This window comes from Rhizophagus irregularis, chromosome 12, assembly GCF_026210795.1.
Source record: "Rhizophagus irregularis chromosome 12, complete sequence".
NCBI classification, from domain to species: Eukaryota; Fungi; Glomeromycota; class Glomeromycetes; order Glomerales; family Glomeraceae; genus Rhizophagus; species Rhizophagus irregularis.
Genome location: NC_089440.1, coordinates 1,368,874 through 1,390,483, shown reverse-complemented (window position 1 = coordinate 1,390,483; position 21,610 = coordinate 1,368,874). Strand labels below are relative to the sequence as shown.

Genomic DNA, 21,610 nt, shown 5'->3' with positions numbered 1-21,610 from the left:
TTAATTTCATCCCAATGATAAAGCTAGAATCAAAAAAATATACAAAGAGTATATATAAATAAATATATATATTGCGTTTAAATTAAGACTCAGTATTCGTATGGCTTAAGTGCATTACTTCATAATCTTCAGTTAAAATCCATAAGTCATCTCTTTGACCAACATCAATTTTCGCTATTCCAGTAGTATCAGGAAACGGAAAAGTTTCCGCTTTATTAAAGCTATTAACATCGTGATAAAACGAGTAAATATTCAAAATAATAAATGCTCCAATAAAAATAAACCGTAAATTTTTTATAAAAAATAATTGATAAAGAGCCATATCAATTCAATAAATTATATGTTCAGTTAAGGATTATATAACACGAATACCAATTGTAGTTTATTTACGATCAGGAGGAAGTTTAAAACATAGTAGTTTTGACTACTTCAATACAAGATTTTATCCTAATTAGAATGCTCTGATAAAATAATAATTTTTTTTTGTAATAAATAACATAATAATGTTGGTAATAAAAATAATAATACCCAAAAACCTTCAAACTAATTTTTACTTATTTTATAAATAAAATTGTTATTATCAATGTAAAAAATATCACCATTATGATTAATAGATGCAGTTCTAACATTATTCCTGATCCAAGTCCAAGTACCATTAATATATTCCCATAAGGTATAATTATAATCGATTCCAATCGCATGTTGTTCAGAGAGCGCTTTAATTTGTTTAAATTGAACTTCTGATCGAATAATTCTAAGGAAAATCTTGTAAAATATATTTTCTTACATTTTTTTTTATAAAAAGAAAATTTTTGTCTAAACTTACTTTTTATAATTATTGATATATAAATAAATATAATGTCCAGAACCTATGAACCACAATGATTTATCATGAAAAGCACAGGAAATCTGATAATAGGTGCCTCTGTCAACTAAAATATAATGATTTGACTAATATTAGTATATTTGTTTTCTTTTTTATAACGAATATAATTAATTTATAATTTTCTTACGTATTTCCAAGGAGTATACGTTATTATAATAACTACCTACAAATAAATTGGAATTATCTGTAGTAAAAACCTTATTATAATCGCAAATGGAAATATTGCTATGAAAATAGCTTCCATCAATCTCCTCCTTTTTTAAGAACAAACATTTGATATTTTAGTTATGATTATTTATAATAAAACAAAATTATAATAAAATATTTTACCATGAATCAATGTTACTTCTAATATATAAGTCTTCAACACTATCGGAAGTAATAACTGTTCCATCTGGTCCCACAGAAAAATCATGGATGGGTTCATTACTACTTCCCAGTAAATAGTTTTTGTATAAATTTATACCAAACGGGCTCATTGGCTCGAAATTAGCTCAAATTTATGCAAAAAATAATCCAAATTTAAGCCAATCTAGAGCCAATTATATATGGATGAGCCCATTTGGTATAAATTTATACAAAAACTATTTACTGGGCTTGCCTTGTTAATAAATTTTCTTTCAATTGCATCCCAATGATAAAGCTAGTATCAAAAAATATACAAAGAGTATATTTAAATATATATATATATTACGTTTAAATTAAGACTCAGTATTCGTATGGCCTGAGTGCATTACTTCATAATCTTCAGTTAAAATCCACATGTCATCTCCTTGACCAACATCAATTTTCGCTATTCCAGTAGTACTATCAGGAAACGGAAAAGTTTCCGCTTTATTAAAGCTATTAACATCGTGATAAAACGAGTAAATATTCAAAATAATAAATGCTCCGATAAAAATAAACCGCAAATTTTTTATAAAAAATAATTGATAAAGAGCCATTTCAATTCAATAAAATTTTTTTCTAAAGTAAAAAAAATGATAAAATTGCGTTCATACTTTTATATGTTCAGTTAAGGATTATGTAACACGAATACCAATTGTAGTTTGTTTACGGTCAGGAGGACGTTTAAAACAAAGTTTTGACTACTTCAATACAAGATTTTATCCTAATTAGAATGCTCTGTGTGATTCTATTATTGCAATAATAATATTTTTTTTTTTTTGTAATAAATAACTGAACATAATAATATTGGTAATAAAAATAATAATAACTAAAAGCTTTCAAACTAATTTTACTTATAAAGAGCCATTTCAATTCAATAAAAATTTTTTTCAAGTAAAAAAATGATAAAATTGCGTTCGTACTTTTTATATGTTCAGTTAAGGGATTATGTAACACGAATACCATTTAAAACTACAATCTTTTCGATATAACATTTTTGCAATAATAATTTTTTATAAATAACATAATAATGTTGGTAATAAAAATAATAATACCAAAAGCTTTCAAACTAATTTTTACTTATTTTATAAATAATGTTATCATTATCAACATAAAAAATGTCATCGTTATAATTAATAGATGCACTTTTAACATTATTACTGATCCCAGTCCAAGTACCATTAATATATTCCCATAAGGTAGAATCATAATCGATTCCAATCACATGTTGTTCAGAGAGCGCTTTGATTTGTTTAAATGGAACTTCTGATCGAATAATTCTAAGAAAAATTTATAAGGTTAAATATTAAAATGTCAATTATTTTATCCTTACATTTTTTTTATAAGAAATAAACTTACTCTATATACTTATTGATATATAAATAAATATAATGTCCAGAACCTATGAACCACAATGATTTATCATTAAAAGCACAGGAAATCTGATTATAGATGCCATATTTAACTAAAATACAATGATTTGACTAATATTAGTTATTTGTTTCTTTTTAAATAACGAAATATAATTAATCTATAATTTTCTTACGTGTATCACAGGAGTATGCATTGTCATAATTACATACAATTAACTTTCTATCTTCTATAGTAAAAATCTTATTGTAATCGCAATTGGAAATACTTATAATAGGAACTCGAACATCAGATCCATAAATCCACTCCCTTTTTAAGAAACAAACATTTGATATTTTAGATACGATTATTTATAATAAAACAAAGCTATAATAAAATATTTTACCATGAATCAATGTCACTTCTAATAAATACGTTGTTATTAATGGGACTCCTGGAAACAATAACTGCTAAACCATCTGGTCCCACAGAAAAATCATAGATGGGTCCATAATCCTTTGCCTTACGAATAAATTTTCTTTCAATTCCATCCCAATGATAAAGCTAGTATCAAGAAAATATATAAAGTATATATATAAATATATATATATATAATTTAAAGATTACGTTTAATAGCTTAAGTGCATTACTTCATAATTTTCAGTTAAAATCCAAAGGTCCTCTCCTTGACCAACATCAATTTTCATTATTCCAGTAGTATCAGGAAACGGAAAGTTCTGCGTTTTATTAAAGCTATTAACATCGTAAATATTCAAAATAATAATAAATGCTACAATAAAAATAAAACGCAAATTTTTTATAAAAAATAATTGATAAATAGCCATTTCAATTCAATAAATTTTTCTTAAAGTAAAAAACAATAAAAATTGCGTTCGTAACCTTTTATATGTTCAGTAAAGGGATGTATGTAGCACGAATGTAGTTTGTTAGGATCAGGAGGTAGTCTTTTGACTACTCCAATACAAGATTTATCCTGCTCTGTGTGATGATCTTTTCGATATTCTAGCATTTCAATAATAAAAAATTTTTTGTTTTTTGTAATAACATAATAATGACAAAATAATATCGGTAATAAAAATAATAATAACCAAAAATTTTCAAACTAATTTTTACTTATTTTATAAATAAAATTGTCATTATCAATGTAAAAAATATCACCATTATAATTAATAGATGCAGTTCTAACATTATTCCTGATCCAAGTCCAAGTACCATTTATATATTCCCATAAAATATAATCATAATCAATTCCGATCGCATGTTGTTCAGAGAGTGCTTTAATTTGTTTAAATGGAACTTCTGATCGAATAATCCTATAAAAATCTGTAAGGTTATAAAAATATTAAAATATTAAATTTTTTTCCCTTACATTTTCAGTTTTTAATAAAAAGGAAAAATTTTGTTAAACTTACTTTCTATACTTATTGACATATAAATAAATATAATGACCATAACCTATGAACCATAATGATTTATCATGAAAAGCACAGGAAATCTGATAATAGTCGTTACGATCAACTAAATTATAACGATTTTAACTAATATTAGTACCTTTCTTTACAACGCATATGATAGTTAATTTATAATTTTCTTACGTTCGTCCCAGAAATATATATCTTTATAATAACCACCTACAAATAACATATAATTATTTGTAGTAAAAATCTTGTTTAGATCACAAATGGAAATATTTCTATTATCATAATGTCCATAAATTATATTCCTATCAACAAACATTTAACATTTTAGTTATGATAATTTATAACAAAACAAAATTATAATAAAATATTTTACCATGAATCGATATAACTTCGAATATTTATATCATGATAATAATCAGAAATAATAACTGTTCCATCTGATCCTACAGAAAAATCATAAATGGGTTCATAATCCTTTGCTTTACGAATAAATTTTCTCTTAATTGCATTCCAATGATAAAGCTAATATCATAATAAAGTATATATATATAAATATATAATTTAAATGATTACGTTTATATTTAAGACTTAATATTTCATATGACATAAGTGCATTACTTTATAATTTTCAGTTAAAATCCAAAAGTCCTCTCCTTGACCAACATCAATTTTCATTATTCCAGTATTATTAGGAAACGGCAAGTTCACCTCTTTATTAAAGCTATTAACATCTTGATAAAACGAGCAAATATTCAAAATAATAAAAATAATAATAAACGCTACAATAAAAATAAAACGCAACTTTTTCGTTAAAAATAGGTGAAAAGTCATTTCAATTTCAATAATTTATATATATATATTTTTTTTTTAAATAAAATTGCGTTCATACTTTTTATATATTCAGTAAAGGATATATGTAACACTAATACCAATTGTAGTTTGTTTACGATCAGGAGGACGTTTAAAACAGACTATGACTACTTCAATACAAGATTTTTATCTCAATTAGAAAGCTCTGCGATGATCTTCAATTTGTAACTTTATTTTTTATTTTTTTAAAAACAAAAAAAAATGTATGATAAATAAATATATAATATATATACAAGTATATAAAAATAATAAAAACTAAAAATCTAAATTAATTTTTGCTTAATTTATAAACAAAACTGTTAGTATTATCAATATAAAAAATGTTTCCATTATAATTAATGGTCGCACTTTTAACATTATTTCTGATCCAAGTCCAAGTACCCATAGTAAGTTCCCATAAATTGTTAGAATAATCAACTCCAATTGCATATTGTTCAGAGAGCGCTTTAACTTGTTTTAATTCAACTTCTGTTCTAGGGATACTATTAGGAAATTTTGTGAGGATTAATAATAAATTAAAAAAAAATATAATACATAATAATAAATAAATTTATGACTTACTGTGTATAATTATCTTTGTAAAGATAAGCATATTCTTCGCTACCTCTAATCCATATTGAATGATCCCAAAAAGCACAACTAACTTGATAATAAGTATAATAATAATCAACTAAAAATTTATAAAATAAAAATTAATGCTATGCAGTATTAAGTATATACATACATACATATACATATTATTTTTAATAATTTACCATATTCCCAATTGTACATGTCGAGTTTGTCATCTATTTTATAATCATAAACACCTTTGATGAAATCAAAATTATCATTTGTTGTAAATATTGTCTTGTAATCACAAATAGAAATTGTTTGATGAGCATAACTTCCGTCAGCTATTTTATACCTACAGTATAAATAGTATAGTTTATAAACTTTTAAAGTTATAACCGGTAGTTAATTTATTGACGGAATATTTTACCACCAATCAGCATTCATACTTCTAACATATACTTCATTATTTATATCAATGTAAGCAACGGTTCCGTCTAATCCGACGGCAAAATCTAAAACATCACTTCTCTTATAAACAAATTTTTGTAGCATCATACTCTTATGATAAAGCTATTTAAAAAATTAAGTCATGCATAAGTCGATACAATCTGAATTTAATTAATTATATCACTTAAAAATACAAGAAAAAAATTATGTACTGATTATTACCTCATTATTTTCAGTTAAAATCCAATAGTCATCTCCATAACCTACATCAATCTTTTTTTGATTCCCAGGCAATGAAATTACTTCAATTTTACTAATTCGATTATTAAAATTATTAATATCATTAAAAAATGAGTAAATAATTAATATCGATATAATGATTGTTCCGATAAAGCGTAAAAGTTTGTTTAAAGATATTTGATAGAAAACCATAATTTTTAATTATCGTTATTGAATTTTAAACTAATATATTATGATTTTACAATCAAAGAATGTGAGATACCGTGAAAAGTTATGCAATATTTTTTAATTCATTTTATAAATTGATTTTTAGCCACATATCATTGATTTGGGAACACAACATGTAAAATATGTTTCGCAAAAAAATAATAAAAGCACACTAAGTATGATCACCAATGCCAAGTCTTAATTCGACAAATTGGCTCCATATTTTGGCAGATTACAAATTACCTTATCTCAGTAGCATTCAGCTTAATAAAAAAATTGTTCTTGATGTAAAATCTTGATTTTAATTATGACTAGAGTCATAAGATAGTTATTCGAATGTGTTCATATGAGTAAACCTAAATTTCTAATACGCTACATACGCTACCAAATGCCAAATGGCACTCAATTAAATCTTTTAAGTTGAGTCAAACATCATAGTAGCTTATCATCAATTTCCATTGTTTAAAATACTAAATATAACTTTTTAAATTTTAATGGATAAATCTTAATCTTAACCTTACAATTATAACAATTCCGGAGTTTTCGGGATATCTCCGAATTGAGTCACATGACTGGAATTCTGAAATCCGCTGCACGTTCTAATCTATTTTACTTATTTGGCACAGGAATTATATCCAAAATTATTTACTCCACGTGAAATCATATAATTGTCATTTTATTCTGGGGTCGAAATTTTTGTGGTGAAAAAACCTCGTCGGTCACATGGGGATGATTTTTTGGGGGGGCGATACTGGGGTTAATCAGAATTAATGCGCAGAATTTTAATTTTGGGATTAGATTGAACTTTCATTTGAAAAAAAAAAAAGAATCGGAATCGATTTATTTGGCCTTATTAAAATTAATTGCTTATATAATATATAATTAGCTACAACTTACAAGCAAATCAGGAGAGTTATATCAATAGAAAAGCTTAACTAGTAGTAATTACCAAATACGAAATTAACATGTTTGAAATGAAAATAGATGTAACCAAACCCACGAATAAAATTAAGCAGAAAACGGCTAATAAGAAAAAGGGTATCCTCGAAATTATCGTTTTTTTTAAAAAAAAAAATCTTTCTTCTAAACCATAAAATCATCGCATACTTTGTTTCCCTTTACTACTATTATTATTACTCTTTGGAGGTCTACCCCTATTCCTTTTATTATCATCACTATTAACAACATTAATAATAGTACTTTTGTTAGAGTTAGAGTTTGTATGAACACACTTCTGTCTAGTGAGATACATCGATCTTCTAGAAGTGTGAATTCTTTTGAATGCATTTATAATATCGTCATCTTCATTTGTTGAAGATGGTATATTATTATTCCTGAATAATTTTTTAACTTTGATAAGATGTTCGTTTATAAATATAGGTCTCGTATTCTTCCAAGTATAAATACCATCTTTAAGAATGTTGGATTTTGTTGTACTAATATAAGTTCGAACAAGGTTCTATTTTGAATAAATAAAAATATTTAATAAAATAATTCATTAAATTATTCATTGTAAATTAGATTATTACCATGACTTTATCTAAATGAGAATCATCATCCGAGGAATAAATAGCAGATGAATCAGATGTATCACTATAATAAATTTCTGAAGAATTGGTTGATTTTCCTATAATACGATTAGTTCCAACATTGGAAGCATTTTTTTGTGAAGATCTGCGACCAGACTTAGTAGGGACCACCTCATCAATAATAGTAACGTAATTATTAGAAAATTTGCGAGGACGACCTCTTGGTCTCTTAAAAGAAATTCTAGAAGTCGGTGTTGTCGCTGAATTTGTCGTTGTTGTCATTGTTGATGATGTAACATCAGAGCGATCATCTTGTGAAGTCAATGAAAAATCCGATTGAGATCCTGTTACAATCGAAGATTTACTGTTAATTTGAATATCCGCTGACATAATATCTGTAGTTAGTATATAGGATGACATACTATGAGTAACAAGGAGAGATTCTGTAAATGATTCCGTAAGAAGGGGAGATGTCTTTGCCGTTGTTATAGTCGTTGGAGTGCTCGATTGTTGACTAGTAGAAGAAGTACCAGCAGCAATAACTTCTTCTACTTCGTCATAATCAGTATTTAATATGCCTTGTATGAAATTATTTAGTGATCCAATGTTTACTTCGTGACGTATATTATCAAATCTCACAAGAGACCCTAGGAATCTATCAGCATTATCACGAACATCTAAAATGTTAAATGAAACGATTAATATGACTAATAAAAGTATATGTATGAGTAATATATTGCCTTTTTTTTAAAAAAAAAAAAAAGAAAGAAAGAAAGAAAAAAATTATAAAATTTGAAATTTTTACCTCGTACTGCGGTTATTAACTCTGAAAATGCATTTGTGTCATCTTTAACAGATCTGTTACTGTTATTTTCTACGTTAGACATGGTATCTTTCCTTTTGTTTTACTAAAAAATATATATATATATATATTTATTTAATGTAGTTCATTTTCGGGGAAAAACGAAATGTAAATTTGATAAAATAAAAAAAAAAAATTTATATAATTTTATATAAATATATATAATTATTTATGTATATTAATATATTTTTTTTTAAAAAAAATTAAAGTTTTTATTTATTTATAAATTCTGAAACATATTCGGTGATTTCATTGTTATTTTTTTTTATTCAAAATTTGGCGTTTGATTTTTTTTTTTGAAAAAAAAATCAGTGACTTCTTTTATGACCTTTTTTTTAAAAAAATAATAAAATAATAAAAAAAAAATATAATAATAATAAATAAATAAACAAATAAATAACAAATAAATAATTGATATATATAAAATAAAATAATTTTTTATATATATATAAAATAAAGACCCCCCCTCCCCCTTCCCTTTCAGAGATCTCATACCCCACGATTCCCCTTAACCATACTTAAATAATATTCATATTTAACCATATTAAATATAATAACGTAACTAAATATAGAAATGTAAATCAAATTATATTTGTACCAGTGAGATTCTTAGACTAAAGCGCGTTCTTGATTAAATGACTACATAATAATAATAATAATAATAAATAATAATAATAAATAATAATAAATAATAATAATAATTTATAAAAGGGTTTAAATATTATTTATTATACAGTAAAGAATTTAATGAACCTTTTTATATAAATATTAGATTGTTTACTTGGCGTTTTCATAAGAGAAACGCGAAAGATTACACAATCAAATCACCACTCGTGAAAACAGATCTAAAAAAATAAATTGGATTGTTCTTTATCTTTGACAATTAATTAATGGGCGTAAAAAAAAAAAGATAGCCGGATTATGTTTACTCTCGAATCTTATGCATGCTCTATCAAAGGGACTATTTTGAATGTTATAGATTAATTCAAGGGGAGATAAACAAAGGATGAATCAATTACCAAACATTAACGAGAAATTTGGTAAATGAACGATAAAAATGGACGACAAATTCTGATCGTACCCTTTTCCATTCCTACTGCAGGTACTATGAGTTAATGAAGAAAAGAATGTACGTGATTTTTAAGGTTTATGTACTAACATTCGTTTATTACACAAATCATAAGTATATAAGATTATTTATTATTCAGAATATTTGTAAAAAAAACAATATATATATATATATATAATATATATGTTGTGAAACTATTTCCAAAGAAAAATAGTTAATGTTATTTTATTTAATACGGTACGAATTGTTTTTACTATTTTTATCATTATTTGCTCCTGAAACTTAATGCATGAGATGTAATATAATTGTGAAACAACAAAAATATACAATATACTTGTATAAATTATTATTATGCATAAATTATTTAAAGAATTTTTTGACGCGCTGAAATCACGTGATGTATGATTTTTTTCACGGTAAGAAATTTAAATTTATTAGAGAAAAAAAATATCGACGATAGATACTAGTACGATAAAATACGAAAACATAAAAGCGAACGCGAAATATAAATAAAATAAAACATAAGCATACTTATAACATATTTAACATATTTGAAAACTTAAAAACCTTATTATCTATTAATAGATTAACTATATAAAAACATATTTTTGGCTTTGCCAAATAATTAAGAAAGCTTTTTCCCCGAATAAAACGAAATAAAATAAATAAAAAAAGAATATCGAAAGTAAATAATCTTAATTTTGTCGACAAGAGTTATCATATTGAAAATTCACGTGTATCGTTATAAATATATATATATATAATTTTTTCTTAAATTTGTTGTTTTTCTTCGCTATTTTGTGGTGACCAAAGGATATAATCATTTTCATTAAAATAATCGGTAGTGAATTGATCAATAGCTGAATTAATTGGTGCAAAATTCTGTTGAATTAATTCTTGGGATGCTGGAAATTCTTGATCAAATTGTTGATCAAATTGTTGTTGTTGATCGTATTGTTGCACAGAAATAGCCTGATCACCAAGATTTGAAGATAATGAATTATATTGAGTAGTAATATCATAAACTTGATATTGATTAGAATTATTAGAAGCGATAGCAGGGAACCAAGTTCCCGTCGGCATAGTCGAAAGCTGTTGTGGAATATAAGATGTTGAATTATGAAAATGATAAGGTAATCCTAAATAATTTGATCTAATCATGGCGTTATTATTAAGATTATTAAGATTGTTAAGGTTGTTTTTATATTCTTTATATCTTTTTTGACGTTGAGAAATTATAATTCTTTCAACTTCACGAGCAATCTGTTTATAAGCTTCTTTAACTTCCTTGGAAGCCGCTTTCCAAGATAATCCTGCCATGGAAGACACGTCGCGCATTTTAAGATTATGATTACAAATTTGTAAATAATTTACAAAAGCTTTCCTATATACGAAGAAAGCATTGGGACTTTTAGCTGTCACTCTTTCAGGGGATCTTTTATCGATAAGATCCTGTGCCGAAATAATTGGAGGAAAAGGGAGAGTAATAATTTGGGTAGTTGGAGAATTGTTATCGGAATTTTGTGATGCCATTTTTTATCATAAGGTTAACCTTTTTTTTTGTGAATTTTTTTTTTTTTTTAAAAAAAAAGGAATGAGAAAATTTTAACAATCCCACTTTTTGATTTTCAGAAAAAAAGATTTTATTTATATCTAATTTATAAAATTTTTTTTTATTTAACAATTGAATAAAATCTTTGAATAATAGTAAAGATGATTATCTTATTGATAGGTTCAGTTGTGTATAAATATAAAAAAAAAAAGATTAAAAAAAATTGTACACAATGTACATATATGCCGCCAAATTGTAATTAAATTCAATAATTAAAAATAATTGTCGGAATTAATCGTTTATTCCGCAAATTTTTCGGGCCTAAATTGTTTTTAGGAAGAACACCAAGTTTTTTTTGTTTGATATTATTGTTTAATATTGAAACCAATTGAATTTAAACTATATTTTTTTCTCAAAGATACAAATAATGTGTGTTATAGAGAGTTTTCTATAAAAAAAAAATATATATCATTTATTGACTAATTAGTTTGAACCATTATATAGGAATTATAGCTCTTACAATTTAAATAATAATTTTTGTAATAAACGGAGTATAAACACCACAATAACACCACAATAATGCATAGCCACTGAACTTTCGTTCCAAAAAAGATAAACAAATTAAAACAAGAAATTTTTTTTTCATTTCCTGTGGTGGCTGTGATGGTTTTTTTCTTAAAAAATTGAAATGGATTGATTATACAACGAACTAATTTAATTATTAAAAGAGAAAATCAATTGATCAATTTTACTTTACACTATTATTGATTGGACTTTCAATTATTATTGACATAATCTAATATGGCAACTAAAACGAATATTGGCATCATTTTTCACCATAAAAGATATAATTTCTTTATTATTTAAAAAAGTTTAACACTTTGATAACAGATTTCTAATTTGGTTATCGAAAAAAAGTACAAAATATGTGTAATTCAATTGTAGTGCATAGAAAATATAAAATCTTTATAAACATCTTTATATTATGAGTGTTATTAGTTAACAAGGTAATAATGCACATTATAAATGCTTCAATAATAATGAAAATTAAACCAATAATTATTTACATATTACGTACGTGACGTCGTGACGCGCTCAAAAAGGGACAAAATCAGTTAATTAATATATATATATATATATAACAGATATTTAATATAAAAGATCGATGTAACTTTAAATTTTTATAAAAAAAAAAATTGTATTAAAAATAAATATAAATAAATAAACCTTTTCTTTTAATAATCAAAAAAAGAAGGAAAAACGGGAATTTATTAGATGAGCCTTACCGTTTAAAGTTTTAAATCATGTATTTGATCGATTGAAGGAGTTTTTTCGGCAAAACACCGCTCCGGAGATAGAATTATTTTTTAAAGGTAATATAGGTTGCTAGATTTAGAGAATTATATAGTAAAGTAAGAAACAATATCAAGAAAATAAGTTTATACCTATTTCAATTTTCAAATCTATTACATTTATTTTATTTTATTTCATTTATTTTATTTTATTTTATTTATGAAAAATAGTTCGGAAACATAACGACGCATATATTAAAACTTATAGTAGAATAATTTACCCTGTTACATTTTTATTACATATTTTAAAAATATTAACCCTAAAGACATTTAATTACTGAAATCATGTGATATATTCGATGAATGAAAAAAATTTTATCAAAGTATTTTTTCATTTTATATAAAAATTTCTTGTCCATTATCGTCTCGAAAAACCCCACAAATTTTATTATGATTATGCGCAATAGCTTTCTTTATGATTCCTTTATCAATTGTTTGCGTAATTTGCGCAATTCTTGCATTTTGTCTTTATGTTTGATATTGTTTCCTATTAAGTAAATTCCAATAAATCGGAGTATTCTTTTGACAGACTATATCTCCGAATCGCCTAACTCATTAATGGGAAATAATTATTTTTTTTTTTCTGAATAAAAAGACGAATTCTTGGGGAAGACTGGCGTATTGAACACATTGTTTTTATTCCTTTTCAGTTCTAGTCGAATTTATCAAGGGAAATATCGTAATTATCGAATTTCGTTTCGAATTCCAGGAAGAAATGTTAAAGAAACGGAATATATTGACCTAAAAATATCATATGTATTTTTGGCATTTTTTTTTACGATACGGCTACACCAGCCAATCAAATATTTTATTGCTGCGCCTTTAAATAAAGCGTGTGCCACAAATACTAGTATTGATTAGCCACACATAAAGGGGTTGAACGTAGAAAGATCGTTTCCTTTTTTGTTATTCAGCTGCGCAGCTCCAAGAACTCCGTTACGCCATTTTTTCCATTGAAATGGATTAATTTCATCATATTTATGAAAGCGAAGAATTTTTTTAATGTCATAATAATTAATTCTGATTCGGAAATCATTTCCGGTAATCTTTTTTTTTTCACGCAGAAAATTTGATTCATATTTCCATATTTGTTTTTGTGAAATGCAACCCTGTCACACCCAATCAGAATCAGCCATCTTTATTTCTATAAATTAAACGTACGTGGACTACCCGGTAGTTTTTAAAATTTTTGATCGATGTTTTGGGGTCTATCTGTCGGTTGGGGGTATAACATTATGTTGACATACAGTATAAAATGACTATATAAATTTTAGTTTAACTTACTTTATTTATTAGGAAAAATGAATTATGACAAATTTAGCATAAAAAGAATCTTCTAAAACAATTTAAAATTCCATTGGTTCTTTCTGCATTTAGATTAAGAACGAATACAAATCTATTATAATCGATCTTCTGGTACTTTCTGGTATTTTAGTAATAGTTTATGTAAAATCTCATCACGCGTAAAAAAAAAAAAAAAAAGAAGCATCCAAATCTATCGTCGAAGCATTCCATTTGAGGAAAACAAACTAGTTTGATAATGAAAGAAAGTATAAATTTAGCATGTGATTACCTGCAAAGACAAAGAATTAACACTTGGGGATCTATGAGAAAAGGGGAGGAACCTTTTTTCGTACTTTGTTACATAAATCAAAAAGTATAATTGAGTGCCGAGTTTACTTGGTTTTACTTGGTTTCTTATATTTATTCTCGTGAAACAATTATAAATATCACCAAAAAAAAAAGTGCCCAAAATTGGTTTAACATTCAATCCTTGAAATTGATTTAGTGTATATATTTATTTAAATATTTTTTTATTATGTTTCACAGAATCCCGATATAAAATGAATTGTTAACTTTTTTTTTTATTTATATAAATAATATTAATACTTACATATAAAAACGCGTCAATATATATTTTAAATTACTGCGTAAAAAATCTGGGAAAAAATTTCATCATTTTTTGATGATAAGCAAAAGAAGGTATTTTGTGAAACATAACGTGGCACATTGATAAAATTTACGGAAGAGATGTCCGAGACCCAATTTTACCAAATTTTATCTATTGTTGTACTTCTATAGACAAGTTTAAAAGGTTACTTTATAATATTTTAAGCAACTAAGTATACAAATTCTGAGTCACACGCACAGTACATTATCGGAATTACAAAAAAAAAAAATCTCATTTTTGTATAAATATAAGAAATTAAATTTCTTTCTTCTTGATTACTTCGAATTTTTTTATTTCACGTTGAAATATTTATTTTAACTTCCTTTCTTTCGGCGATATATATTCATAATTTTTTTCAACTTTTTATATCTTCAGAAATAAAAAAAAATGAAAATGAGCTTAACGAATCCTGAAGACATAAAAGTACCGTTCCCCCCTCAAATCAAAGCAGAAGATATTCTCGAAAAACGTAGACAAAATCGAAAATCAGCAAAGAGTCCAAATGCATTTTTTATCTATCGTATTGCATATTTGGATCAATTAAGATTACATAACTTTAGAGTTAAAATGACTGATATGTCTGGTTATGTTAGTGCTTCTTGGAAGAAAGAACCTTCAAATGTCAAGGCTACTTATAAAGATCTTGCACGTAAAGTTGAAAGATTAGTCATAGAAGCAAGACAAAAAGCTCTCGCTCAACGTTCACAACCACCAGAACCAGTTTATCTTGAACCATATAATTATGTTAATAATAATTATAGTCATAATAATTTTGCTGCTGGAAATCCTTATTATAATGTTACTTTTTATCAACCGCAACCGTTCGTGCCTACTCAAAATTTCGTAAATTTCAATTTTGAGAATAATTATTTCGACAATAATAATCAAATTTCCCCGACTTTATCATCAGATGATAATAATTTATCTCCAGCATTCGAAGATATACAATTACCTTCAATTAATCGTTTAGAAGGAGAACAACCTTCTTTTAATTTATATAATAACTACAATAATGGCATAAATCTCGATAATATGTTTTATTAAATTGGCAAAAAAAATTAGTAGAAAAATTTAAATCGTTCAAATTTTTCAAATCGTTAAAATCGTTTAAAATTTTAAATTTTTTTCTTTTTTCATTTTGAAAAAAAAAAGAAAAAATTATTACTATTATATTATTTATTATTTATTATTTAAATATTTTAGCTTTTAGCTTTAATTTTTTGTAGAATTTCCCCACCGTATGTAAATTTTTTTTCTTTTAAGATTATTAAAAATATTACAAAGAAATGGCAGTCGTTTTTTCTTTTTCTTTCTTTTAATTTTTAAAAAAAGGAAAAAAACAAATATGATTTATGATCATATGTATTATATGAGCTGTTGCTGCTTTGATATGCTAATATTTGTTTATTATTTATGTTATTTATGCTTGTAATTTTTTTATGTATGAGTGTGTAATTATGGTTTCCCGTTACGATTTATGGAATAAAATGATAAGATTAGTATTGTCAAATATTGTCCCACGAAAAAGGGGGCTTGCAATCACATGATTTCAACGTAATATAAATACAAATAAAATACTATAAAAAAAACCATTATGGACATCCTTCTAAACAACTATTTGGCTGTTTGGCTGGACCTGGTCGCACCTAAGCTGCCTATATTTTAGGGTGGCTGTCAGTTTGTTTCTAATTCCCAATTCGTTGGGTCAAATACTGGAAGTTGTATGAGCGCCACTGGCGTTCCTTTATTGACATAAAAATGGAAAACTGCTATAGTAATGAATTACTATTTAAGAGAGAGTAAAAAAAACATGTAAGCATTCGAACGTTATTATTAATACGAGGTATTTTTATTTTAATTTTTTTTCCTTATTTTTCACACCTTTAATCCAAAGAAATATTACATATAAAATATTATGTTATGATCGAATATGTTTGATTGTTATTAACATTAGATACCTTTATCCGCAAAAAAAATTATACTTTTTGATCTTTGTTTAGGAAATTGAGAAAACAAAAGATAAAAATTAAATAAGTTAAACTCATGTAGACTTACGTAATAACGTTTCCTTGATTGATAATGAATGTAACCTGGATTTGAGAATTGACTGTGAACTTAAAAAAGAAAATGCTAGTTCACATGATAATTACTTTCCCTATAAAAAAAATTCTGGAAAAAAAACTCCGATAAATGATCATTTTTCCAGTTTTTTGTTCCGAGGAAACTCTGACATGTGATCATTTTTCTGAAAAAATTTTTTATAGGGAATTTCCTTGTAAATGTTATAAAATTTTGTCAATTATAACGTTACAGTTAATTATAATATAATTCGAGCAACTAATACGTCTATAATAATAAAACAAGTTTGCTTTAGTTACTTACTTATCAAAGAAATATTTTGAATATATATGCAGTGAAATTCAATATACTGGACCAGTTAGTTCCATTATTCCATTAGTAAAATTTTCTAAAAATCCATTATATCAAAATTCCGTTATATCATAAAATCCGTTATATCATAAAATCCGTTATATCAAAAAATCCGTTATATCATAAAATCCGTTATATAGAATAGATTCCGTCCCAGTCCTAATTCCGTTACGTATTACCTTTCTAACGAATATTTTCGTCAATTTGGACTATTGAACTTAATAATTTTATTATTATTAATTCAATTTTAAGAATATCATATGATATTACAAAGTTCTTTTGAAAATGTCATCGTACTAATTTTGGATTTGTTAACCTAAATAGTAAAAGATACCGTACATGCTAATAAATGAATAAATATATATTGACATCAAAAAAAAATAATAATAATAACATTCAACGGTTATTCAAATTTGTACTTAAAAGCATTATATTAAAATTCGTAAAAATATACGTATGTACATTACCATTAATAATAATAAAAAATAAAATAAGGCCGGATTAGCTCCTAGTACTGATTAGACTAGTGATTAATGTATTTAATAGAACATCTTAACATATAAAGAAATTTAATCAAATGAGAAATTATGGAAGAATTTACATCTAGAATTCCTAGAATTTTTAACGATAAAATGTATTGTAAAATATTGTAAATATGTGTAGGACGTATATATATATTAATGAGAACAATACAAAATGTTGTTTGGATTGCGATTATAAAATGTCTGTTTAAAATCATTATAAAATTGTTCAAATAACGAGCATATATAGTTAGTAAATTGGCGTTTTATTTACATCTATTTAAAACAATAAATATAAATGGCAGATCGATTTTGGTAAATAAAAAGGTCGATTATTAACCGTATTCTTATTATTACAGTATGCAAAATGTAAAGTAACGTTGGGCGAACAGCGTTCAATAAGATTTTACTACGCCTAATAAAAATCATTTTAAGGTTATTTACCAACATTTATTAAAAATTTTGGCCAATAATAATTATAAATCTGGTCAAAATAATGGGGCAAAGTAAATTTTTACCCAAATAAAAGTTTTTTGAATGTAAAAAAAAAATAAACTCCGATTATACTTTTAAAAATTTCATATTAAGCGTATTTTAGAAATGGTTTCACAAACGCAGAAAAAAAAAAAAAATTTTAACTTTCAAATTATTGCGGTCCACTCGTTCTCATTATGCTCAACATTTCCTCAAATTCTCACGCACGTACCCATTTTTCCATTTTCAAGACAATGATGAAAAATTTCAATCAAAACAATGCAAATGACTAATATTTGGTAATATGTCAAGTGACAACTGATTCCATTATGATATTTCTTGATCTTGCGCAGTTTCTTGCCATTATGACAAATCATTTCTAAAAATAATTCATTTTAAAGAGACTTTAATCTTATTTTGGATATTAAACATATTGTTTTTTAATATGATGAATGATGGATATTTTGAGTAAGTTTAAAAAATTTTAGTTTAATAAATAAACGATGAAAATAAATAATCGATAAGATAAATAAACGATAACAGATAAGATAAATAAACGATAAAATAAATAAACGATAAAATCTTATTTTCTAAATTAGGATCATACTTATTTCTTTCGAATGAAACGATGAGGACTCGTTCTTTCCGTTCTTTTCCATGACTTAAAGAATTTTAAATTTACGCGTGTAGATTTTCAGTGGATTTTTACATTATAGGAAATATAAGGCAGGAAATAAGGTTGATAATACCTTTCGCCGTGATTCTAGCATATTTGATCTCATGTTCTATGCGGAATTATTTATTTCTTTTTTTTTTCTTTCTATCTATAATAAATTAAGGTAATTATAGTAACAAAGCTGATTTGCTAAGTGGCATATTATTGCATATTTTTTATTATTACTAAATATGAAAGAACGGAGTATTCGGAAATCATTCTAATTTTGATTCCATGCCAATTTTTTAGATGATCTTTTAAACTAAACCACAATATATAAGGGGTAGATCTTCGGATTATGTAATATTAAATTACATAGGAATTTCAATTCCTATATAGCATACTTGAATTAGTTAAAATGGTTTTAACTGAGCACATGATTATCAAAACATAATGGTTAGTTCTCTCGTTCAATTTCTCTTTTATAAAAACTCGTATTTCCATTTCTTATTATGATGAACACTGATATACCACGTTTTATGTAACGCTGGAATTTTCTATATTTTTCCCGAATTTGTATTAATTCAAAGTAATGGGCTACTCATTATTTCTTAATCCCCACTTTCAAATGAATGAGCACATAATCAATAATTGTTTCCACTTTAATCATTTTTTTCTTTCAACGTTTCCTAAAAGTCCCTGATTATGTTTATTTATTTATGTTTTTTTTTTTATCTACTTATTATGGATACAAGGATCAAAATTCTCCGTAAAATTTTTGGCGTGCCCTGGCATGAGCTCATCACCCTCATTTTGTTTGTAAGACTCAACCTCAAACTCAGGATCAAATTAGGTTTACATTAAAAAAATTTTCAAATAAAGTTAGTATTCTAACTGTGAATGTAATAAAATATATTTGGTTGTTTGGCTTTGCTATAAAATATATATTATAAAATTTTTTTTTTTTTTTTTAAATTGAAATAAAATTATAATATTCGGAAGATACACGTCCGAAATATAAATGTCACCATTTTATATCATTCATAAAAAAAAAAAAAATTATTTTTTAGATTAGTGCTGTACAGGAGTGTCGGGATGTCGGGATTGTTATTTAAGGAACGATAAGAAGGCATCAGCAAAAAAAAAAAATTCATGAGAATTTACTGTTATTCCAATAAAATTTTTATTTTTTTTTAAAAAAAAAAATAATAAATTTATAAAATAACAGTTTCTTTAACGATTTAGATAATAATTTTCGCGATTCATATCAAAAGTATCTTACCTTATTTATCCTGATTCCTCTGTTTCTTTCCGTTATTCATAAAAAAAAAATTTTTTTTTTTTAAGAAAAAAAAAAAAAAAAAAAAAAAAAAAAAAAAAAAAAAAAAAAAAAAGAAAAAAAGGAAAAGCTTCATTTTTTTTTCTTTTCAGACTAAAAAAAAAAAACAAATAAATAACAACAGAATTCATCTTATTTGACTGATACTTTTGGATCTTGAATTTTTTTTCTTTTTTTAAAAAAAAATTATCGCTCATGTTCGTATTAAAAATTTTTTTTTTCTTTTTCTTATTTTTGAATTTGTCGCATTTGTATTTCCTGGTTACTTTCTTTAAAATTAAAAGATCAAAATTAATATCTTTTTTTTTTTTATATATATATAAAATATTTTTAGTATAAAAAATTTTTTACGCTTGTAAATATGGACCTTAACAATATTAACGGTAATGAAGTTACGTTTACCGAATTTAACTTTGAATATCCTGCTTCAACAGAATCCGTTCAGTTCGAAAGAACTGCAAATTTTACTATGGTAGCTGAAAATTTTACCCACAAGAATAAAACAACCTCCACAACCTCAATCAGACCACAAAATCCCGACGATAATCTTATTATTAGTCCGCCATTTCCTCCGAACATAGAACCAAAAGTTTTGGCACTAGAACTTTTTAATAAAGGAGGAAAACGAAGCAAGAAGATGCTAAACGAATTCTTTCTTTTTCGTAAGGAATTTGTTCGCGAACTTAAACGACAAAATCTTCATCCAAGACAAACCAAGGTATCATCACTAGCATCTACGTCTTGGCACAAACAGAAACCAAGTGTCAAAGATGAATATAGAAGATTGGCCAGGGAAGTCGAGCATATATTTAATATTGAAAGACAAAGAGAAGCTAAAGAAGCTTCTAAAGCAGAATCCAATGAATCATCTACAGATGATTCTGTACCTTCTCCAACAGATCCTAATAATTTGCATTTACCACAATTATCCTTAAGTAATTCCGATAATATGAATACTTTTTTAAATAATCAAAATAATGTTAGGTTACCATCAACTTATCAAGAATATTTTTCTTGGCCATATAATCATAATCAATATATCCGAAATGTCACGCCTGTTACGTCGTCGTCATATAGTAGACATTTTACAACTACAAATTACCTTCCATATGTCGACCAAGTAGTCGTACCTTCTCAAAATTCGCAAGATTATTTTACACCACCGAATTATTCTAGATAAATTACGTATTATACATGGCAAAATATGAAGAAAATTTACGAAATTTTTCATCGAAATGATCATGATCATTATATTCGACGAATTAATGAAAATGCATATACTGTATATGCTGTATGCATATTTACGATATAAAAAACGGGAATTCGAAAATATTCAAAAAAAAAATAACAACAAAATAAATAATTTTTAGTAAATATTTCATCGGTAATAACAATATGTTTGTTTTAATACTTTAATACGAAACGTTACTCTACTTCTAACTCTTCTTACTTTACAATTAAGAATTAATAATATTATTAAGATTTATGATAT

The 21,610-nt window shown here is 25.3% G+C and overlaps 8 protein-coding genes across 9 annotated transcripts; 2 read left to right on the top strand and 6 right to left on the bottom strand.

The window, feature by feature from the left end:
* Window positions 1-82: 82 nt before the first annotated feature.
* OCT59_003860 (uncharacterized protein) lies at window positions 83-1,219 on the bottom strand (the record flags this gene model as incomplete). The annotated part of the gene is made up of 5 exons (XM_025333929.2): window positions 83-210; window positions 600-754; window positions 827-932; window positions 1,014-1,140; window positions 1,217-1,219. The coding sequence occupies 5 exons, from the start codon at window positions 1,217-1,219 to the stop codon at window positions 83-85; spliced, it is 519 nt and encodes a 172-aa protein (XP_025184925.2).
* Window positions 1,220-1,587: 368 nt separating this feature from the next.
* On the bottom strand, window positions 1,588-1,830 carry OCT59_003859 (uncharacterized protein; the record flags this gene model as incomplete). The annotated part of the gene is made up of 1 exon (XM_066147912.1): window positions 1,588-1,830. The coding sequence occupies one exon, from the start codon at window positions 1,828-1,830 to the stop codon at window positions 1,588-1,590; it is 243 nt and encodes an 80-aa protein (XP_065996563.1).
* Window positions 1,831-2,342: 512 nt separating this feature from the next.
* Window positions 2,343-3,330, bottom strand: OCT59_003858 (uncharacterized protein; the record flags this gene model as incomplete). Its single annotated transcript, XM_025333930.2, has 5 exons — window positions 2,343-2,553; window positions 2,633-2,738; window positions 2,820-2,953; window positions 3,030-3,187; window positions 3,274-3,330. The coding sequence occupies 5 exons, from the start codon at window positions 3,328-3,330 to the stop codon at window positions 2,343-2,345; spliced, it is 666 nt and encodes a 221-aa protein (XP_025184926.2).
* Window positions 3,331-3,957: 627 nt separating this feature from the next.
* OCT59_003857 (uncharacterized protein) lies at window positions 3,958-6,369 on the bottom strand (the record flags this gene model as incomplete). Its single annotated transcript, XM_025314539.2, has 11 exons — window positions 3,958-3,967; window positions 4,057-4,162; window positions 4,240-4,367; window positions 4,439-4,587; window positions 4,684-4,796; window positions 4,995-5,045; window positions 5,233-5,417; window positions 5,497-5,605; window positions 5,691-5,842; window positions 5,918-6,060; window positions 6,160-6,369. 11 exons carry the CDS (start codon window positions 6,367-6,369, stop codon window positions 3,958-3,960), a joined length of 1,356 nt encoding a protein of 451 aa, XP_025184927.2.
* A 1,111-nt stretch (window positions 6,370-7,480) lies between these two features.
* Window positions 7,481-8,800, bottom strand: OCT59_003856 (uncharacterized protein; the record flags this gene model as incomplete). 2 transcript variants are annotated; one of them, XM_066147910.1, is made up of 3 exons in its annotated part: window positions 7,481-7,843; window positions 7,914-8,590; window positions 8,719-8,800. In XM_066147910.1, 3 exons carry the CDS (start codon window positions 8,798-8,800, stop codon window positions 7,481-7,483), a joined length of 1,122 nt encoding a protein of 373 aa, XP_065996561.1. The 2 variants fall into 2 exon arrangements, with proteins under 2 accessions (XP_065996561.1, XP_065996562.1); XM_066147911.1 differs by lacking the exon at window positions 7,481-7,843 and having other exon boundaries at window positions 7,978-7,990; window positions 8,071-8,590.
* Window positions 8,801-10,615: 1,815 nt separating this feature from the next.
* OCT59_003855 (uncharacterized protein) lies at window positions 10,616-11,377 on the bottom strand (the record flags this gene model as incomplete). Its single annotated transcript, XM_025329498.1, has 1 exon — window positions 10,616-11,377. The coding sequence occupies one exon, from the start codon at window positions 11,375-11,377 to the stop codon at window positions 10,616-10,618; it is 762 nt and encodes a 253-aa protein (XP_025184930.1).
* A 3,595-nt stretch (window positions 11,378-14,972) lies between these two features.
* On the top strand, window positions 14,973-16,208 carry OCT59_003854 (uncharacterized protein). The gene has a single exon (XM_025314541.2). The coding sequence runs from the start codon at window positions 15,087-15,089 to the stop codon at window positions 15,741-15,743; it is 657 nt and encodes a 218-aa protein (XP_025184931.1). The 5' UTR covers window positions 14,973-15,086; the 3' UTR covers window positions 15,744-16,208.
* A 4,271-nt stretch (window positions 16,209-20,479) lies between these two features.
* Window positions 20,480-21,298, top strand: OCT59_003853 (uncharacterized protein; the record flags this gene model as incomplete). Its single annotated transcript, XM_025314542.2, has 1 exon — window positions 20,480-21,298. The coding sequence occupies one exon, from the start codon at window positions 20,480-20,482 to the stop codon at window positions 21,296-21,298; it is 819 nt and encodes a 272-aa protein (XP_025184932.2).
* Window positions 21,299-21,610: the final 312 nt, after the last annotated feature.

Excerpts from the sequence above, each read along its gene's own strand:
- OCT59_003854 (XM_025314541.2), top strand. The coding sequence starts at position 15,087 with ATGAAAATGAGCTTAACGAATCCTGAAGACATAAAAGTACCGTTCCCC.